Source organism: Trachinotus anak, unplaced genomic scaffold (genome assembly GCF_046630095.1).
Source record: "Trachinotus anak isolate AG129_WGS33_773 ecotype Australia unplaced genomic scaffold, CSIRO_AGI_Tana_v1 ptg000003l, whole genome shotgun sequence".
NCBI classification, from domain to species: domain Eukaryota; kingdom Metazoa; phylum Chordata; class Actinopteri; order Carangiformes; family Carangidae; genus Trachinotus; species Trachinotus anak.
This window is the reverse complement of record NW_027273854.1, coordinates 15,652,641-15,670,976: the sequence shown is the minus strand read 5'-3', so window position 1 is coordinate 15,670,976 and position 18,336 is coordinate 15,652,641. Positions and strand designations below refer to the sequence as shown.

Here is an 18,336-nt window from a genome sequence, read left to right as displayed (position 1 = left end):
TTGTGGATTGGCACTGGCAGGAAGCAGAAGCCACTACATTTTTAAATGGATTCTCCCAGAAAATAAATAAATAAATAAATAAAATCCTGTGTGCAGATAAGATTTCCGAGGGGCTCTCAAAAACTACAAATAACACATCTGGCTTAATACCCGTGCGTAATTTCAACATCGACCTGATTTCTTATCATATTAAGACTAATACCCCAGTTTTGTTAAGGAAGTAGTCAACTGCTGCCGACTCACTGCATCCAGACCAGTGAGTTAACTCACTGGATGCCTGAGCTGGAGTCCCGTCACCCAGGAGACTCCGTCCTGGGATGATTTCTATAGGCTACAGACAAAGAGCCAAAATGTTGCATTAGTATTCATGGATGGGAACTATGTAAAACATGTCTTCCTCTCCTACTAACTGCCAGTCCACAGCCTATGAATCATTGTATTTTAGCTATTTTAGGTTCAATCTCAAGGACAGCAGATCTGCTCTAAAGGAAGATAGTGGTAAAAGAAGAATGAGGATGGGAAATATACTTAAAAATGTGGGCTATCTTAAGAGGAAGTGGAAGTAAACTTTAAATTGGACTCTGGTGATATTTGGAGATACATGAGTATATGCCAGACAAAACTACATTATTCCCCATCAACCTACGGAAGTAGGCAATAGTGAAGATCATGCTGAAAAATTACAAGCACGTCTGATATGGAGCTACTAAATGTCCTATTAACGCAGAGAACACATTTGACAGGGTGGAATAGATCTGCTACACAGATCTGGCTTTGGCTCAGGTTTTATATTATATAACTGTCCAAAAGCAACAGGGAACAAGCTGAAAGACTTCAGAAACGACATTAGTCAAAATTGGTTTGATTTACCTCATATGTTTGTTTTTATTTTTTTGTTTGTTTGTTTGTTTGTTTTTTTGTTTTATTTTTTAATTTGATTAATTTATGGATCTACAAAACACATGAAGGCAAAGAGATAAATGCTTATAGTAAAGTGAGAATGCTTATTTCAGACATGTTCCCAAGATAATGAAACTGAGATAATATTGATAAGAGGAAATCATTATTATTAACTGTATTATAGAAGCACTTGTACAAGGCATATGAAAATGACTATTTACAGCAATAATATGATAATTATAATAGCAATAATAAATTCTGTATCTGACTTGTATTTATAAGGATAAACCTTTTTTGCTTGCCCCAAATGTAATATGTACGTCACAAGTTATGGCCTTAGTCTGGACCTAAGCTTGTAGCATTTCAGTCACAGAGTAATTTCCCCTCAGGGATTGTTTGATGGATTTTATAAGGAGAATGCATCCCATAGGCTATTACACAACAAAAAAAGCAAAATCAGAAAATATATATACTACATTTTTCTGTGTTACAGAAGTATCTGGTAAGCCAGACGAATAAATACTCTTGGTTTGTACTATATACTTCTTTTTTGTTTTGTCTGTGTTAAATTAACACACACACACACACACACACACACACACACAGAGAGAGAGAGAGAGAGAGAGATAGAGAGAGAGAGAGAGAGACCTAGGGCGAGATAGATAGGAGAACTGTATCACTGCAACCAAGAATTGTTTTCACTCTTGAAACAGCTTTAATTTAACTATAATTATTTGAATTAACTAATAGATTGATTAACTAATAATTCAAGTTGTAGAGCACTGGGTGGTTTCTGAGAGAATAACGGAACTGTGTTGTGAGGGTTAATAGGCTGGCAGGTTGCCAGGGAAACCAAACGCCATGCACTCAGCGAAAGCAACAGAACACTTTAAAAAGGAAGTATCAAAATAAAAATGTGTAATCAAACACATTATTCATGACTTTTAGAGACAAACTTTTTTTTTTTTTTTTTTTTTTACGACCCGAGGATGGCGAGTGACGCCGCGTGCACGCGCAACTCAGAATGCGCGCGCCCGCGGCGTCAACCGGAGTCGGAAAGATGGTGGCCAGCGCCCGGGTGCAGAAGCTCCTCCGACGGTACAAACTAGCGATTGCCGCCGCATTGACCATCCTCCTGATCCAGGGGCTGGTAGTATGGAGTCTGAGAAGTCTGGAGGAGGGAGAGGCAGAGGTGAGACGCCGTCGCACCGATTATTTCTGGCGTGATAACGACTGGTTTGCCGTTAGCGCTTAGCTTAGCTCACCGTGTGTTATGATACGGGAACGCTAGCTGATGCTAGCTAAGTTAGCGACTAGGGGGGTAGAAGGGGGACGGGGGGGGCAGCGCTGCTCCGAAACATTTCAGTATAACCGAACCAGCCCTGCCCTGTCTGTCTGTCTGTCTGTCTGCAGCTGGGCACAGGGTTGGACACACACTACAAGCTGCTACGTGTACACAGCTGAGAACTTAGTGGCACCAATGGGTCCAGTTATATGGTAGTTGGCTGGTTTAAGAAGCAGCCGCGGTCTTAACACTGGTGACTGACTGTGTGCATTTCATTTGGAAATCACTGTGGTGAAAATGTGATGATGGGCAAACGGAGGAAACAGACACTGACTACACAGCAAAGAGGAAGAAAATGTCTGTGAAGTGATCCAACTTTGTGTGAGACTCTGTTATGATTCATTGAAACTAACAGCTCATCAGTATGAGCTGGATCGCCTCACACAGCTGTCCCAGGATATCCAGCATCTGTTCTGCGTTCTTCATTTATTCTCTGCTTATTTATATCCACCGGTGGCCTTTCACAGCGTCTCTGTTCTGTTTATCTGACCTTCACAAAGCTTTGACCCAGGGAGGCAGCATTTCCCACGGATGAAGGCTAAAGTTAAGCAGAGAGTTGGCCTCCTCTACATACCACTTCAATAATTTATTTCACATTAGCCTAGTCCTCTGTGGGAACCTTATCTCTCAGTCTCTCTCACACACCTGGAGCATACTACCTTTAGGCAGTGTCTCTTCCCTCTAAATAAAGTAAGGCGAGTTGTGAACAGATGTGACCAGTGGAGGATTGCTGTGCGTGTGCAGAAGTCATTTTTTGAGCTGCACCAATACTGATAAAGCCCCAGGAATGCAAGCTGAAACCTGAAGTGGGAAGCGTGCTGTCTCTCTGCCAATGATGTGACAAGAGTGGAGGGTGCATAAAATCCCTTCCAACATGAGTAGATTGCAGATCTGTTTGGTGGGTAGGAGGCAGGCAGCAGATGTGACAGTGGCTTCAGAGGAAGATGTTTGACCCTTTCCGTGTAGGAGGGAAAAGAAGGGTCATGATTCTGTAGTCTGTGCTCTCCCTGTGTTGACCAGTGAAAGGATTTGTTTGAGTTTAAGCTGTATTGGTGAACTGAAATCTTAATTGTCAATTGCCTGGCCCTTTGCCACATTGTTACTATGAATTACACCAGCCTAGATGAAGTAATTCATTTCCTCTGTACACACTTGTACACACACATTGTACCAAAACGGATAATTTGACATGAGATTCACCATATTGCAGAAGAGATGTTCATTTTGACTTCTATCACCAGTTTGATTTGTAAGCCTCCGGGCTCTCTGCTGCTTCATCAGATGCAGGCTTAAACATGCTTCAGCAAAGATACAGAAAAATGTTTATAGGGGCTTTGTGGTTAACTGTAGTGCACATGGGACTGTAAAGGACCAGAAGTGCACACCTTTAAAAATCTAAACACAACAACATGCAGGATTTGCATTTATCCAGTGCCTCAGATAAATGCTTTAAAGGAAGGGATATTCAGTAGCACTGGATTTGGACCCAACATGAGAAAAGTCCCAAACTCAGAACCCACACATATTGTTCACTTTATTAATGATCTGATTTCAATTATTTTTGTAATTAACGATTTAAAGTTGAAAACAGGTGTCATTAAGTCCCCTGTGAATGCTCTCATGGGAAATGTGACACTGCTGCTTCATACGTATGTCAGCCTTAACACACAGAATCTATGCAAACGGCAGCACACGGGTCTTTGCATGTTTGCAGATTCAAATTTCAGACTTACGCATCCATACTAAAACATCACTTCACCTCAGAACAGCACATATTCAGTCAGGGACGTTCGCCAATGTAGGCAACACGAGCGAGCGTGGCTGCATTACTCCATGCTCCATGGTCTCTGCATTAACTCACAACTGCTCTCATCAGTGGCTTGCTGTTCATGTGTGAACACAGCAACATGTGTTGCAATATTGCCCAGTACAGAAGAGTGAAAGGATTGTGAGGACAGAAGAACAAGACTCTGTCATCCTCGTATCATCCCCTGCTTGCCCACACTCTTCTACAGAGCTGAGCGCTTGCTGCTGCTTCGTGCTTCAGCAGATGGTGACGCAGATATGGTTTCACTTGACTTTAATTGGAAAGTAAAGAGGCTGCCTAGCTTGCCTTTGAATCTATACATTTTTGACATGATGGCGTTAATTAAAAGCTGTGAAAACGAGTGATAAGAAAAAATGTTAGCCCCTGCTGCACGCTTGTCTTCTGTGTGAGAACATTTGCTAAAGCAGCGTAAAAGCAAGTAGTCTCTTTATCAGTGTTAGACGAAAAAAAAAAGCTTAGACGACATGTTATTCACAAAGAAGTGTTTATAATAATTTTGCAGCTATGAGCCACCACCAGAAAGAAAATGTGCCACTGTTGAAAATGTGTGAAATGACCAAATTATTAACAGTTTCAGTGCTACAATTTGCGTCAGAACCAAAACTGAGAACAAAAGCACAAAAGAAATGGCATTGAGCTGAAATTGATCCTCATCTACCACTACTAGACAGAATCATTGGGAAAACACAGCTGGAAACAGTTGTCTTATCCTTAATGTTGTTTTCTAGCTTTGCTGTTAAACTGCCCTCTTACAATAAATGCTGTTTACATGCACATAATTTTTTTTCCTTAGACATCAGATTAAGTCAGAAAACTCATGTACATGCGCTGCAATAATATGCTGTTGTAAAACCAGATTTCTTCCCATCGCTTCTTTAGATGGACTAATTTCAGGTGCAGTTTTTAGTTGGACTTTTGATTAGATTTTAGTTTCAAGGACACTGCTGTCACATTGATGATTTTTGTGTCTGGAGTGAACCTGTAAAACTCAGTTTAGAATACACTACGTGGAGAAGAAGTTGGGTTTCCGCAGCACAAATCTAGTTGTGTGTCTCTTCATCCTTCGCCCTGATTAATGGAACCCAGGTTTTTTTGTCCAGGTGATGTTTTGGGCATCAGGGCTCTACAATGCATTTTACTGTAAAGTCTCTGAGAGTGCAGTTGGCAATCAGTAGCTCACTGTGCTGTATTGTTTGGCAGCTGGTTCACTGGCTGTGTATTATCTGGCTCCTTGTCTTGACCACGCAGCTCCAGTCCCTATTCTGCTCCCACCGTCTCTGGGCCGTTGCCGTTCCATCAGCACGAGGCGAGCGAGCCCGCGTTCAGCCATACTGTCTGACGAGGCAGAAAGCTTTCAGCCCACTCACTGTTGTCTCTTCTTCCTCCTCTCCAAGTGCATATTTTGAAGGGCTTTTTGTGCGATTCAGTAATCTGCTGTGCCAAACCTATGATGCTGTTTGGCTAGAAGATTTTGAAAAATGGCCTAAGTCCTGTTTTATTCAAAGCCTGCCTTCCATTTTTGGAGGTGCGATTTGTGCTCCAGTGGGACTGATTCTCTCATGGTCTTGCTTTGAAACCAAACTGTGTACTTGGGACGTGATGCTGGAAGTGACTCAGATTAGAGTGATGATTATGGTGTGTCCACCATTGGCTCTCTATTGGATCAGTTTTCTTTGATACTATTTTTTAATCAGTTTTTACATATGCTTTAGAGGAGAGCACAAAATCAGGCTGATATCTATTTTGAGCTGTTGAAAAGAAAAACTTTTCTGCTTTTACTTATGCTCATATGACTTTTCTGTTGGGGAAACACACAGCTCAACATGTCTCTTGGAGTTGAGCTTTCCCTTATATAATGTCTTTCTTCATTGAACCACAACTGTATGATGCATACTCTCTGGACCCTACATCTCTTTCAGGGAGGTTACAGCCAAATATTCCAACAATAGGATACCTGAATGATTTCATTCCTTCATAGCAGATGATAGAAGATCACATCTTGACATTTTAGGGAGCCTATGAAGTCTCAGAGGATGATATTAATATGCAAATGTTAAAAACACACAAATGAATCTATGATGATATGTTATAATGTTACAGATTTATTGTAATAAAAATAGTAATACATGGCTGGAGTAAATGCACTTCTCTGCCTTTGTGCAAACACCTGCCTTTGAGCCCACACAGAGCTTTATTTATCTTGAATCAATCAAATTTGGATATTTTTACTATCTTTCACCTGCTGTAGGGTAACCATGACCGATACAGATTTTCTGTGACACCTCCTCGTCTGAGGTGTGTATTAAGCGTTCGTGAACACGTGACCTACATGTACATGTGGATGCATTTTTCTTGCAGTTTTTGCCAAAGGCTACAGACAGAGGTTTGCTGAGGTTTCTACGGTGAATCACTGGGCTCATTATGCATCTTTGAGTGTGTGACTACCCAGAACAGTGCTTTTTGCAGATTAGCTCCACAAAAAGGCAGAGGCTCAGCTAAAAATAACCCAGATCAGAGAAATGGGGGGGGGGGGGGGGGACAAAACCAAGTAAACACATCCTTCCCTCTGGGCTCTTTCTGCTGTTATCTCAGTGGAGGTCTTTGTTTACCTTATGTCATTCTTGGATTGTGAATCAATGCCTCTTCTCAGTAGTGTTTGTCCAAAATGTTCTGAAGGAATGATTGACACCAGATCTGATTTAAAACATATTTTTGTTGTCCCTCTCTCTCTCTCTCTTTCTCTCCCTCTGTCTCTGTCCTGCTTTCTTCTTCCCTGCTCTCTCTCCTCAGAGAAAAATACGACGGTCTAAGCTGCCAGACCACAACAGCCAGGACCCCAAGAGAGACACAGCACTTTGGGAGAAACAAAACTCTTTGTCAGGGAAGAACAGGGGCAGATGGAGCACCAGGTTGGAGAGGACAGGGGGCACAGCAGCCAGTGCACTGAGGAGAGGAACCAGTCGGCGAGGAGGAAAGCCTAGCATCAGGCTGAAGTCTCCCCAAGAGCGGGGGATGACGGGGGCTGGAATGGACGGTGTTCTACCCCATGACTTGTCCAGCAGCCGCAACTTGAGCGAGACCCGAGGAGGCACAGATGGGGTGGCTAAACTACCTGCTGCTGCCATACCAGGGGAGCCGGGCAGCGTGGACGGCGCTCATCAAGCTCCTAGCAGTGACTTTGTGCCTAAATGTGATATCATGGGCAAGGACGCTCTGTCTGCCCTCCATCGTGCCGCGTCACAGCAGTGCCGACAGGAGATCGCCAACATCGTGTGCCAGCATCAGGCTGGTCAGCTCATGCCAGACGCACTTCCTCAGTTCTGCCCCCAGCTTGGTGAGAACATTTTCAAAGTTTGCACGGATGATGTGATAATGCTGAAGGTGCAGGCAGTTTACACACTGAGATTTTCTGGTCTTCACTCTCATTTCACTCGCTGATCAGTTAGTTGATCAACAGAAAAATGCTGCAGCAATAATTTTGAAAAACAATGATGGTGACAATCAATGGTTTTCTAAGTCTCCTTCCTGTGTCTTCAATTTGAGGATTTGCTGGTTTCTTTAATCATCTTTTATTGTAAATGAAACACCTTTGTGTTCTGGAATGTTGGTCTGATAAACAAAGACATTGTTGTGGGCTTTGGTTAATTGTGATAGACATTTTTCACAATTTTCTGACATTTTATAAACCAAACAATCAATTAAATGCAGTGTCAATCGTTCTGGAGCCAAATTACCCACAGAGATCTTCACCTCCCCAAAGCAAACAGCCCCTGCGATCAGATCCTGTAAGAAGACTGAATAAAGCAGTTTTACTTTATAAATCAGTTTCTCAGACGCTGACATAAGACATGTCAGAGGGGCTGTGAGCCAAGCTGCTGCTAACATTTGCTCAGCTTGTTTCTCTGATAACATAAGATCCAAATGTTTGATGACTAAAATCCTAAATGTATAGTTTTTTTTCTTAACCGCCTCTGGCAGACAACCACACTGCTGATGCATGCACAAAGGGGATATGTCATCATTGACAGGCAACCAAATGAAATGCACCGTTACCTTGATTAAATCACAGATTTAGTTTAAAAATGACTAGAAACATTTTGGATTATGTAAGTATTCAAAAAAATATATCACATAGCTCTAGTTGCTTTGAAGACATTTTAATTCGCTACGCTCTTGTAAATGTTATTTATGTCTCATGTTAGTGTTTTTATACATCAATAAATGGCCCCTCCATTTTTCTAAAACCCAAGTAGGGCTGAGTAATAATTGAATATAATCATACTGACTCTTCATATAGACTTATGACAAAATTCATTTAGAGATGTTGTGGCTTTACAGTTGTTATGCGTATATGAATGAAATGATATTTACAGAGTATTCATAAAGTGTTCAGACCCCTTCAGGTTTTCCATATATTCATGTTTATGTTGCAGACTTATGCCAAAATCAATAAAAAAAAAAATTCTGTCATCAATCTTCACTCAATAACTCATAATGAAAAAAGTGGAAACAGAACTTTAGAAATGTCTTTACATTGAATAAAAACATGGCCTCCACAATTCTTAAATGGTAGAAGTTAGGAACAACCAGAACTCTATCTAGAGCCGCCTGACCGGCCAAACTGAGCAATCAGAGAAGAAGGGCCTCAGTAAGAGAGGTGACCAAGAACCTGATGGTCACTCTGGCTAAGCTCCAGTGAGCCTGTGTGGAGATGGAGAAACACGGCGCTTAGAATGGAGACCAAACAGTTCAATCTTGGTTTCATCAGACCAGAGAATCTTGTTTCTCACAGTCTGAGAGTCATTTGGTTGCTTTTTTTTTTTTTTTTTTTTTTTTTGTGGCAAACTCTACATCTGGAAGTTTATGCCTGAAATTCTGTTTTCACTTTGTCATTGTGGGGTAGATGGATGAGGATAAAAAATATTTTTTTGATTTTAGCACATGTGAAAAATTTAAGAGCTCTGAACACTTACTGAATGCACTATATACATATATTTTTTTACCCATTTGGTCACAGAATGAGATCATAAATATACATTACTGAGTCAGTAGGATTTTCGTCCAGCACAGTGCTAAAAGCAGAAACATTTGAACCACTGTGATTAAGATGTATGTCATATCTCCATGTGTATTTCACCCACCGCTTCTCTTACACACCAAGTAAGTTGGACATCATGGAAATCAAACTGCACATATCTCTCATTTTATATCCAGTGAAATTCTGTATAGCTTTAGTACACAACTGTAGTATAGCGTTGGGGTTTGCACTGGAGCAGAACACACAACCCACGCCTCTGGCTTGGTTGTGCGTTCAAGTGAACACAGTTGGCAGTGTTTTTGTGTGGGAAGCTTGTTAAAGGGAAACTAAAAAATAGAAAAACAAAGACAGAATGTTAACCCCTTTTTTAATCTTGCACACTTCAGACATAAACCTATAATGTAACCTACCGAAATCTATTTTTACCCATTGAACAGTGTCTTTTTCAACACTCAGCCTTTAAGCTATTATTATTGGAAACTCTCCAAACCCTCCTGAATCCTCTATTTCTCTGTCCTCTTTGGTCAGGTGTATCAAATCCAGTTCAGGCTGTTGGCGAGCTGGACAACAGCCTATCCAAAGTGGAGAACCCTGTCAGGGTGGCTTTTGTTCTTATGGTCCACGGCCGTGCTGTACGGCAGCTCAAGCGCCTCATCAAAGCCATATACCACCGTGACCACTACTACTACATCCATGTGGACAAGGTAATCACAGTGCATTTACTACTATATATTCTCTGCAATGTGCAGTCCCACTGATAATGGCATACAGTATTATTTATTCATGCTAAGGCTGAACATTGAACAGTGTATTTGGCTCACTGCTCGGTGCTGGCTACACTGAGCTCACAAATGCTTTTACCGGTTAGGTCGTCTTGCATTATGAAAGTTAAATTTATCCCACAGGTCTCACAGTGTGGTAAAGGGGATTAGCCTGGATAGAGTAAAGTGTGGTTATTCTTAGGGGCTGGATTTAGTGGAGGAAAAGTCTGCCATCATGTGCAGCTGGAAGGCAAAAGACAAATAGCTGCTGACACCGAGGCAGAGACCTCAGGTGCGTTGAGCACAGACGGCAGAAGAACAGGTGCCTCTCGTCAGTGCACCTGTGTAGCCGGAAAGGTTAACGAATCCTGGGGAGTTGCCCTGTTCTGCTGCCAAGGGACAGATGTGAGGCTTGCCGGAGGCAGTGATGAATAAGAAGTCAGTGGAATAGTCACACCGCAGACACAATCTCAAAAGCCTATTTGAGAGATGAGGCTGTAAAACAGGTCAGGTTGTACTAGAATCAGTCTACCAGCTCCTCTGCGCTCCACCACCCAAACCCTTTTCTTATTTTCCTGCTGTCTACAACTGAACTCTGTGATTTTAGGACCATCACTCTGCCTTTTTCTCTGCTGTTGCTCTCCTTTCTGAATACAACCAGGATAACCATAGATTCTTGGCCAATCTGAAATCCTTGTACTAAATATCCATTCTGTATTTATTTAATACAGGACAATGTATGTCCTTTAAGTCCTGTATTAAATAAATACTGTTTGTGCTTCACTTAATACAACAAATTTGGACAAATGTATAGACACCAATTGTGTTTCTACCTTGTCTTTCACTGCTATGGGAGTGTGTGGTAGCCCCTAGAATCGTATGGTAAAAAGTTATGAAATTTGGCACATTGTTTGGGGACCTTCCCATGATGCTTTTCACCAAGTATCATGTCTGTGACTCAAGTGCTGTAGCGCCACCAACAGATCAAAGTTGGAGGTGCATTTGTGAATGTAACTTCTGAACCATATGCCTGATTTTCAAATCAAGCCAAGTTCAACTATGAAGACAATTTCCACCATATGGTTTTGTTCTGTCATATGGGATTTTTTTTTTTGCTACTCCTCAGACAAACTTTTCCAATCTTCACTAAAATTGGCATAGATGATCTTCAGACCAGGCCCCACAAAAGTTATTACATGGATTTTTGATTTTCAAAACATTTGTTTCTCACAGCCAATTACAAATGACAGCAATGCCAATGAGGTCATACCTCAGAAATGCTTTTATGTATGAAAATTAAACTTCCTACGTGGACTCAGGACTCCAACGGGAGGTAGCTCAAAAAGAATCTGGTGTTTATTGAACTCTAGGGGGCACTGCAGTAAGAAGATGTCCATTTTGTCTTAGTTCCTGTGTTTGGTCTTTACCAACACTGACACAGATGTTCTTCAAACCAAGTCTGACCGAAGTTATTTGTTGACTTTTTGGTTCGCAAAAATGTTAATCAGCCAGAGCCAAAATTGGTGACAAAGGTGCTTAACAAGAAATCGAGTCATATACCAGCCAATCTGTAATCAGCCGACATGAAACTTGCTGTGAGTGCTCTTGACATAATGACATCATGTTTCCATGGTAACTTTCGCCTGCTGGTCTGCTCTGCCCCCACATTGCTGGTTGCAGCTATATTTTATAAGTGTCTTTTTCTCTTAAGCTGCTCATTTATCACTTCAGAACCTTTATTAGCTGTGTTTATTTGGAAACATGCCTGCTAATTAGTTGGTAATTAATCTAATTTATCTGCATGAGGAAATAAAAAAAAGTTTTATATATCTTTTATACCTGCAGATTTTGGTTTCCTCCAATCTCTACACAGTTGGTCACACATGCTCATTCACAGCTACATCTCTCACCATGTTATGCGCATGTCTGTGCATAAAGCTTGACAGCTGTTTGGTTTTTTGACTTTTTCCATCTCATCCTCTATGCCCTCTTAATGTTTAATCCCGGCTCTGCAGTTTTCCCCAGGCTGTCCCTTTCATTTATTTTGGTCTTGCTGTCACCTAGAGCCGCTTAAAGAAGGAAATATAGTCAACTTGCTACAAGGCAAAAACAGCTAATTTTGATCTTCTCTTTCTATCGTCATAATGACCCACAGTACAAAGCACCATGTGGCTGTTGTTCCTCTCAGATCAAATTCTCTTTCAACATGAGCCAGCTTTGTGTGGTTTTCTTGGCACAGTGGCAGCTGGAGATCTGTGGGAACTGCTATACAGCTAAAACTAGATTACATTTGCTATGCAGAAACACAACTCATTTAACTGTTTGACCTTTTGCTTTGAAATCTTCCAGCGGTCCGGCTACATGCACCGAGAGGTTCTGCAGATAGCCCAGCAGTTCCCAAATGTGCGAGCTACACCCTGGAGGATGGTCACCATCTGGGGTGGTGCCAGCCTACTGAAGGCCTACCTACGCAGCATGCAGGACCTGCTCTCTATGCTGGATTGGAAATGGGATTTTTTCATCAATCTCAGTGCCACAGACTTCCCTACCAGGTTGGTCAGCCACGTGCAGCAACACATTATCTCAAATTATCTCTGAGAACCTTTGGCCTTACTGCATTTAGCTTTTACTGTGGTCAGGTTGTTCAAAGGCTTAATATGTTAGGTGCAAAATATACACCTGCTTCGTATTTTTGTGGTGCTCTTTGGTGCATTGCCTCAAAGTTGTTAAGTTCTGCACAATTTTTCCAGTTTGTGTTGATTATTTTGTCTCTTTCACATTCATGGTTTAATCCCTCAGTGCTGCATTGAGACCTGCTTCTCTTTCTGTCCTGCAGTGAACTTGTCTTTTACAGCAACACTATACTACAGTAGCAGCCAAAGCATTTGCCGGATGAAAAGAGTACTCTAGTAGCTGCGTTAAATGGATTGTTTTGGTCACTGAATTGCAGAGCTGGCAGTAGATAGTCTTTGTTCTTGCTGATCAGTTCTGGCTGGATTTCTGGGGCAGCTCTGAACTCCCTATCAGAGCAGCTGCTTGTCCTACTGAACCGTCCCAAGGGGTAATAGCTCGGACTGCTTGGATGCACACAGAGTATCTAATTTTCTACTTGAGGATATTTTCAGCCAGAACTACAGTCAGTCCAGCGTTTTATTTTCAAACAGCCCTCTAGACCTTCTTCATTTCAATTCTCACCTTAACACCCTCCTGCAGGACCAATGATGAACTGGTGGCTTTCCTGTCGCAGCAAAGAGACAAGAACTTCCTCAAGTCACATGGGAGAGAGAATGCCCGGTGAGGATGCTAGCTTTAACATACACAACCTGCTAAAATCACAACTCTGGTTGGCATTTGGCTTAATTAAATGTGACACCTCTTAACATTTAATCCAAACCTTTGAAGTGTTTTTTTGCCTAACAAATTAAAGAGATAGTTCTGATTATTTTTTTTTACTTTTTCTGACAAATATCTAGAAAATTATGCATGAACAAAAACACACTCTGTGAAATCGGTGGAGATGTTTCATCAAGTTTGCAGCAGCTGATGGAACCAATTAAGAAAACGTTTTAAACTACATTTTGATATAAGTGCAGACAGACATTAAAAGCAAAAAGCAACATGATAAATGGATCTGTTAAAGCTATTTACCTGCCAGTGTTAAATACAGTGTGGCAGCTCAGAAAATGGTTTGTTTTACCATTTACTCTGATCAGTGCTTCACGTTGGCTCCTCCCCCCCATCATTTTCAACCGTCCTCTGTGTTCAAGGTTTATTAAGAAGCAAGGCCTTGACCGTCTCTTCCATGAGTGTGACAACCACATGTGGCGTCTCGGGGAACGCAACATCCCGGAAGGCCTGGAGGTCTCAGGTGGCTCCGATTGGTTTGCGCTCACCCGCCGTTTCGTGAAGTATGTCATCAACTCCCAGGATGACCTGGTGTCAGGGCTGAAGCAGTTCTATTCATACGCTCTGCTCCCTGCTGAGGTAAGTAAGCCTTAGGTGGTCTGTTTATCAACCGTAGTTGAGACAGACAGTTTGATATACAAGTCTGTCTCAGGCTTGTCCTCCCCTGCCAAGTCAGAAGAGCCTAGCAGTGGAGATAATGTAATACTTTAAGCTTTCAGGCGCAGTGTGCTGCAGAGGTGCCAGACGAAAGGAGGGTTCACTAGAGTTTATCTGACTGTGTAGTTTAATGTCTCACAGGAGGAAAAGCGGTGTGTTCGCTGTTGTTTGGTGCTATACCGGCATAACCTTTTGTAATTTAGAGTGGGTTAGAAACTGTTTATGCATATCTTTGACAGTTTACAGTAACTTGACCCCCTTTGTTTTATTTCACAGTACAACATAAATATTGTATTTACCCCTCCACTTTCTCCTCAGTCTTTCTTCCACACAGTGCTGGGGAACAGTCATATGTGTGACACCCTGGTGGACAATAACCTGCGCGTCACCAACTGGAATCGTAAACTGGGCTGTAAATGCCAGTACAAGCACATTGTCGACTGGTGTGGCTGCTCTCCCAATGATTTCAAACCACAAGACCTCATCCGAATTCAGGTGAGTGAGTCAGAGTTCATAAACCTTTTTTTTTTTTAAATCTGTTTCACTCTCACGTTTATTTTACTACCAGTTTGGTTCAGTATTTTAAAGTCTAATTTTACCAATTTCTCTTTCTATTCCACAGCAATTGACCCGGCCAACATTCTTTGCCCGTAAATTTGAGTCAACAGTAAACCAGGAGGCCATAGACATCCTGGACACTCATCTGTATGGCCAGTATGCTCCAGGCACCATCGCCATCAAGGCGTATTGGGAGAGCCTGTTTGAGCAGCTGGATGGCATTGGCTCACTCAGTGATGTGGCACTCACTGCTTACGCTTCTTTCTTTCGCCTGGGCCTGAAGAATCTGGCGACCACTCAGAGCAACGTGGAGGCCTGCAGGTAGTCAGTCTGTCTTTTTACTGTAACTGATATAGCATATGTATTACTTTATTAAATATATGTTACTTTCATATGTTATGTATGATTTATTTATTTCCTCACTTCAGGTTTGAACCAGTAGGCTACCCTTTATCGGTATACTTGTACTTTTACGATGACCGTTTCCAAGGGTACCTGGTGCGTCAGGAAGCCCAGGCTGTGGGGTCAAAGGTCAGGGAAACACTCGAGATGTGGGCAGTGCCCCAGGCCTCACTCGTCCTGGAGACGAACCTTAAAGAGTTTGAAAGGCTCAAGAATCTGGAAGTAAGCTCCCTCTGATATAGTGGCTTTTACATCACATTCATCATTGTTCTTGGGTGTGTGACTTATGATACATGCTTATTCTTTATTATATTGTTAAAGTTTCTATCCTGCACCTTTAAAGATGAATTTGCCCCATGAAAATAGCTGTGTAGAGAGATCCTCTCCTGATATATAAAAATTGGGGTGGCATTATCAGGGCTTGATCTGACCACAACCGAACTTTGAAGTTTAATCAGTCTAAAAACTATGTTAATATTGGGAGGAAGGGTAGTGCAGAAAGTGCTAACTATTCATTTACCTTGTCCTCAAATAGCTCGCTACGGACTCTACAGACTGTGAATCTTTTCGTCTTTCTCCCTGACAGATTGGCACAGAGTGGGATCCTAAAGAAAGAATCTTCCGAAACTTTGGTGGGGTGATCGGGCCTTTGGATGAACCCCTGGCAGTCCAAAAGTGGGTGCGTGGTCCCAACCTCACAGCCACTATTGTGTGGCTTGACCCAGCTCTGGTGGTGGCAGCATCATACGACATTACAGTGGATGTGGATGCAGAGTACACCCAGTACAAACCGCCGCTGCAGCGCCCCCTGCGGCCTGGGACCTGGACAGTGCGGGTGCTAAAGCAATGGGAGCGTGTGGCAGAAGTTCGCTTCCTTGTCATGCCGCTAACCTTCAAAGATAAGGAGCCACTACGCAAAGGTAAAACATGGAGGTAGAGCTTTTGAATTTGGTTTGATTGATTATGTTAGTTCAAAGAGTAAACCTTGTGATGTTCTATATATTTTTATTTTCAACAAATCCCATGAAATGACCAATACCAATAATGTGTCAGTCTGCTTCTCAGTACTCTCTGATTTTCCAGTACCAGCCTATTGGTTCCTACTAAAGACACAAATCTTTAAAAACAGGTCACAGACATTGTTTAATTTTGAAAAAAAGACTCAAAAAAATCTAAAACAACTGGTCATTGTAGGTCATTGTAGTTTTTGCATCTGATGATGACTAGTGTTCACAGCACCAGGAAGGTGTGTGTGGGATCAGCTCAGTAGCCATTTTCATGGTAATAAAGGTGCAGTGCAACAGTGTGGCTCGTTGATGTCTTTAAATAGTTTTTGAGCAACAATAGAGCTCTGTGGCACAGAGTGGCACCTACAGCATATCAGCCTGTGACTACACAGTCACAGTGCTCAATATTATGATCAGTTCATTGAGCATTTTGGTCTTTTCTTTGTTGGAAAAAGAAAGAAAAAACATATTAGACTTAATCGAAGCTTTAAAGTTTAATATGTAGACACTCATCTATCATGTGTATCATGTATCACTCATCTTGTTGGATTTTTTTAAAGTCCCTTACCCCTTTTCAATTTCTCCAGGAGAGGACAGCTGGCTCCATGCAGGCCCTCCAGGGAACCTGTACCTGGAGCAGAGTTTCCAGCAGCTGAGCTCCATGCTGAAGCTGCCTCCCCAGGAGTCTGCTATGCAGCAGGCCCAGCATAACGCCCAGCTCGTGGGTCAAGCCCTTGAAGCGTGGGTGGACAGCAGTGTGAAGACCTTCTGGGTTACAGGCGGCCTGTGCGCCACACAGACTTCATCCTGCCCAGCACTGGGACCTTGCTCCAAAACCTCCTGGAGCTCTCTGTCCCCAGACCCCAAGTCTGAACTGGGCCCAGTCAAAAGTGATGGGCGGATCAGGTAGCCCCAAGAGAGGAGGGGCTGTAGACTTTAACACATACACAGGAAGACTGCGAGAGAGCTGGGCCTACACTGGAGAGCTCCAGGAGAACCTGTGTGAACCGGATATTGTCCTCATGGTCGGCTCAGAGCTCAAGGGCACATAAACAACAACAAGGCAACTTCCTGCACTGAGGAGTTGAGACATTCTCAGTGAAGTGGTAATACAAAGTTAAAAGAGGAGGATATGACTGCTGGAAAATTTGCACATAGAAGATTGCAAGTGGAAAGACTTGTGTCATTGTTTGCTCAATGGTTCCATGGATGTTAGATGTATTGTTATGTTTTTTTGCTGGCACACAGGTTTTCAGTCAGGGTCGATCCAGGTCGGACTCTAAAAAGAACCCTCTGCACAGTTTTTGGTTTTGCCTCTGCTTTAAAAGAATCAGAAAGCAGTTGTCAAAACTCAACAAGAGGTTCCTTCGCTGTGCTTCTTGTCTTCATTTCAAGGGAGAGTGGAACCACTGAATCGTATTATTGTGCTTATTTTGAAGCATTACTATGTAAGCATATGGAGCAGTCAGATGAAGTGCACTTTACTGTAAGACTGTGATGTTACGAGGAGGTGACTTGGTTACAGTGAGGAGCAGAAGTTAAAGAGTCATGGATAAGGTCACATCACGTCTTCATTTTACAGTAGGCTCTAAGATAAATACCTGCACCGTGACTCCCTGTTGCACAGACACATCAGTTAATACTCAGACTGTAACTTGGGTTAGGAAAAAATAAGGAAAGAGAGTGAGTGGGGTTCATAGGTTTCAAGTGTTCTTTTATTTTTAGTACTGTTTACTGTGACATATCTTTTTTTTTTTTACGTGTATTTTTCATGTATTTGTTTTGTCTGTTAGTTCCTTGAAGTGGCTGATAACGCGTTGAGTTGTCCATTGTTGCAAAAAAAAAAAAAGCCACTCACTCTCGTTTTTGTGGTCAAAGGAAGTGCCTAGACAGCTGCAGCAACAAGGTTGCAGAGATAGTGTGGTCGAATTCAGTAGTCCTGTGAAGACGTTGATAAAACTATCTCAGCTCAAAGACGCACACTTTCATGACAGCTGGGTGTCTGAGGAAGTGTGGAATGGTCTAGAGCTTCAGAACAAGCGAGTATGTGGACCTTGAGTTGAGATTGTTTTGTTAAATGATGTGACAACGCTCAAATATTCTGAAATAATTTAGAGCTGCAATGAGTAGTCAGTTAATCAATAGGTCTCTCAATAGAAATAAGCAACTATTTGGATTATTACCTAATAATCATTCATTTTCATTCATTCATTTTCAAGAAAAAATCCAAACTAATCGTTAGTTGCAGCTGCAAAACAATTAAATTTCAATGAAACTTAAAAGGAAAAGTTTGACCTTTTGGGAAATACACTTTCTTACTGAGAAGATTGATACTAATCTCATGTCCATACACTAAATATGAAACTACAGTCAGCAGCAGGCTTAGTTAACACAAAGACTGGGAACAAGGGAAATAGCTCTTTCCACAGGTAACA

The 18,336-nt window shown here is 42.0% G+C and overlaps 1 protein-coding gene across 1 annotated transcript; it reads left to right on the top strand.

Annotated features, from left to right (window-relative positions):
* The first annotated feature begins 1,914 nt into the window (after window positions 1-1,914).
* xylt2 (xylosyltransferase II) lies at window positions 1,915-17,750 on the top strand. Its single transcript, XM_071474087.1, has 11 exons — window positions 1,915-2,092; window positions 6,864-7,407; window positions 9,640-9,815; window positions 12,222-12,424; window positions 13,086-13,166; window positions 13,640-13,856; window positions 14,253-14,429; window positions 14,557-14,813; window positions 14,921-15,116; window positions 15,481-15,814; window positions 16,489-17,750. Exons 1-11 carry the CDS (start codon window positions 1,925-1,927, stop codon window positions 16,809-16,811), a joined length of 2,676 nt encoding a protein of 891 aa, XP_071330188.1. The 5' UTR covers window positions 1,915-1,924; the 3' UTR covers window positions 16,812-17,750.
* Window positions 17,751-18,336: the final 586 nt, after the last annotated feature.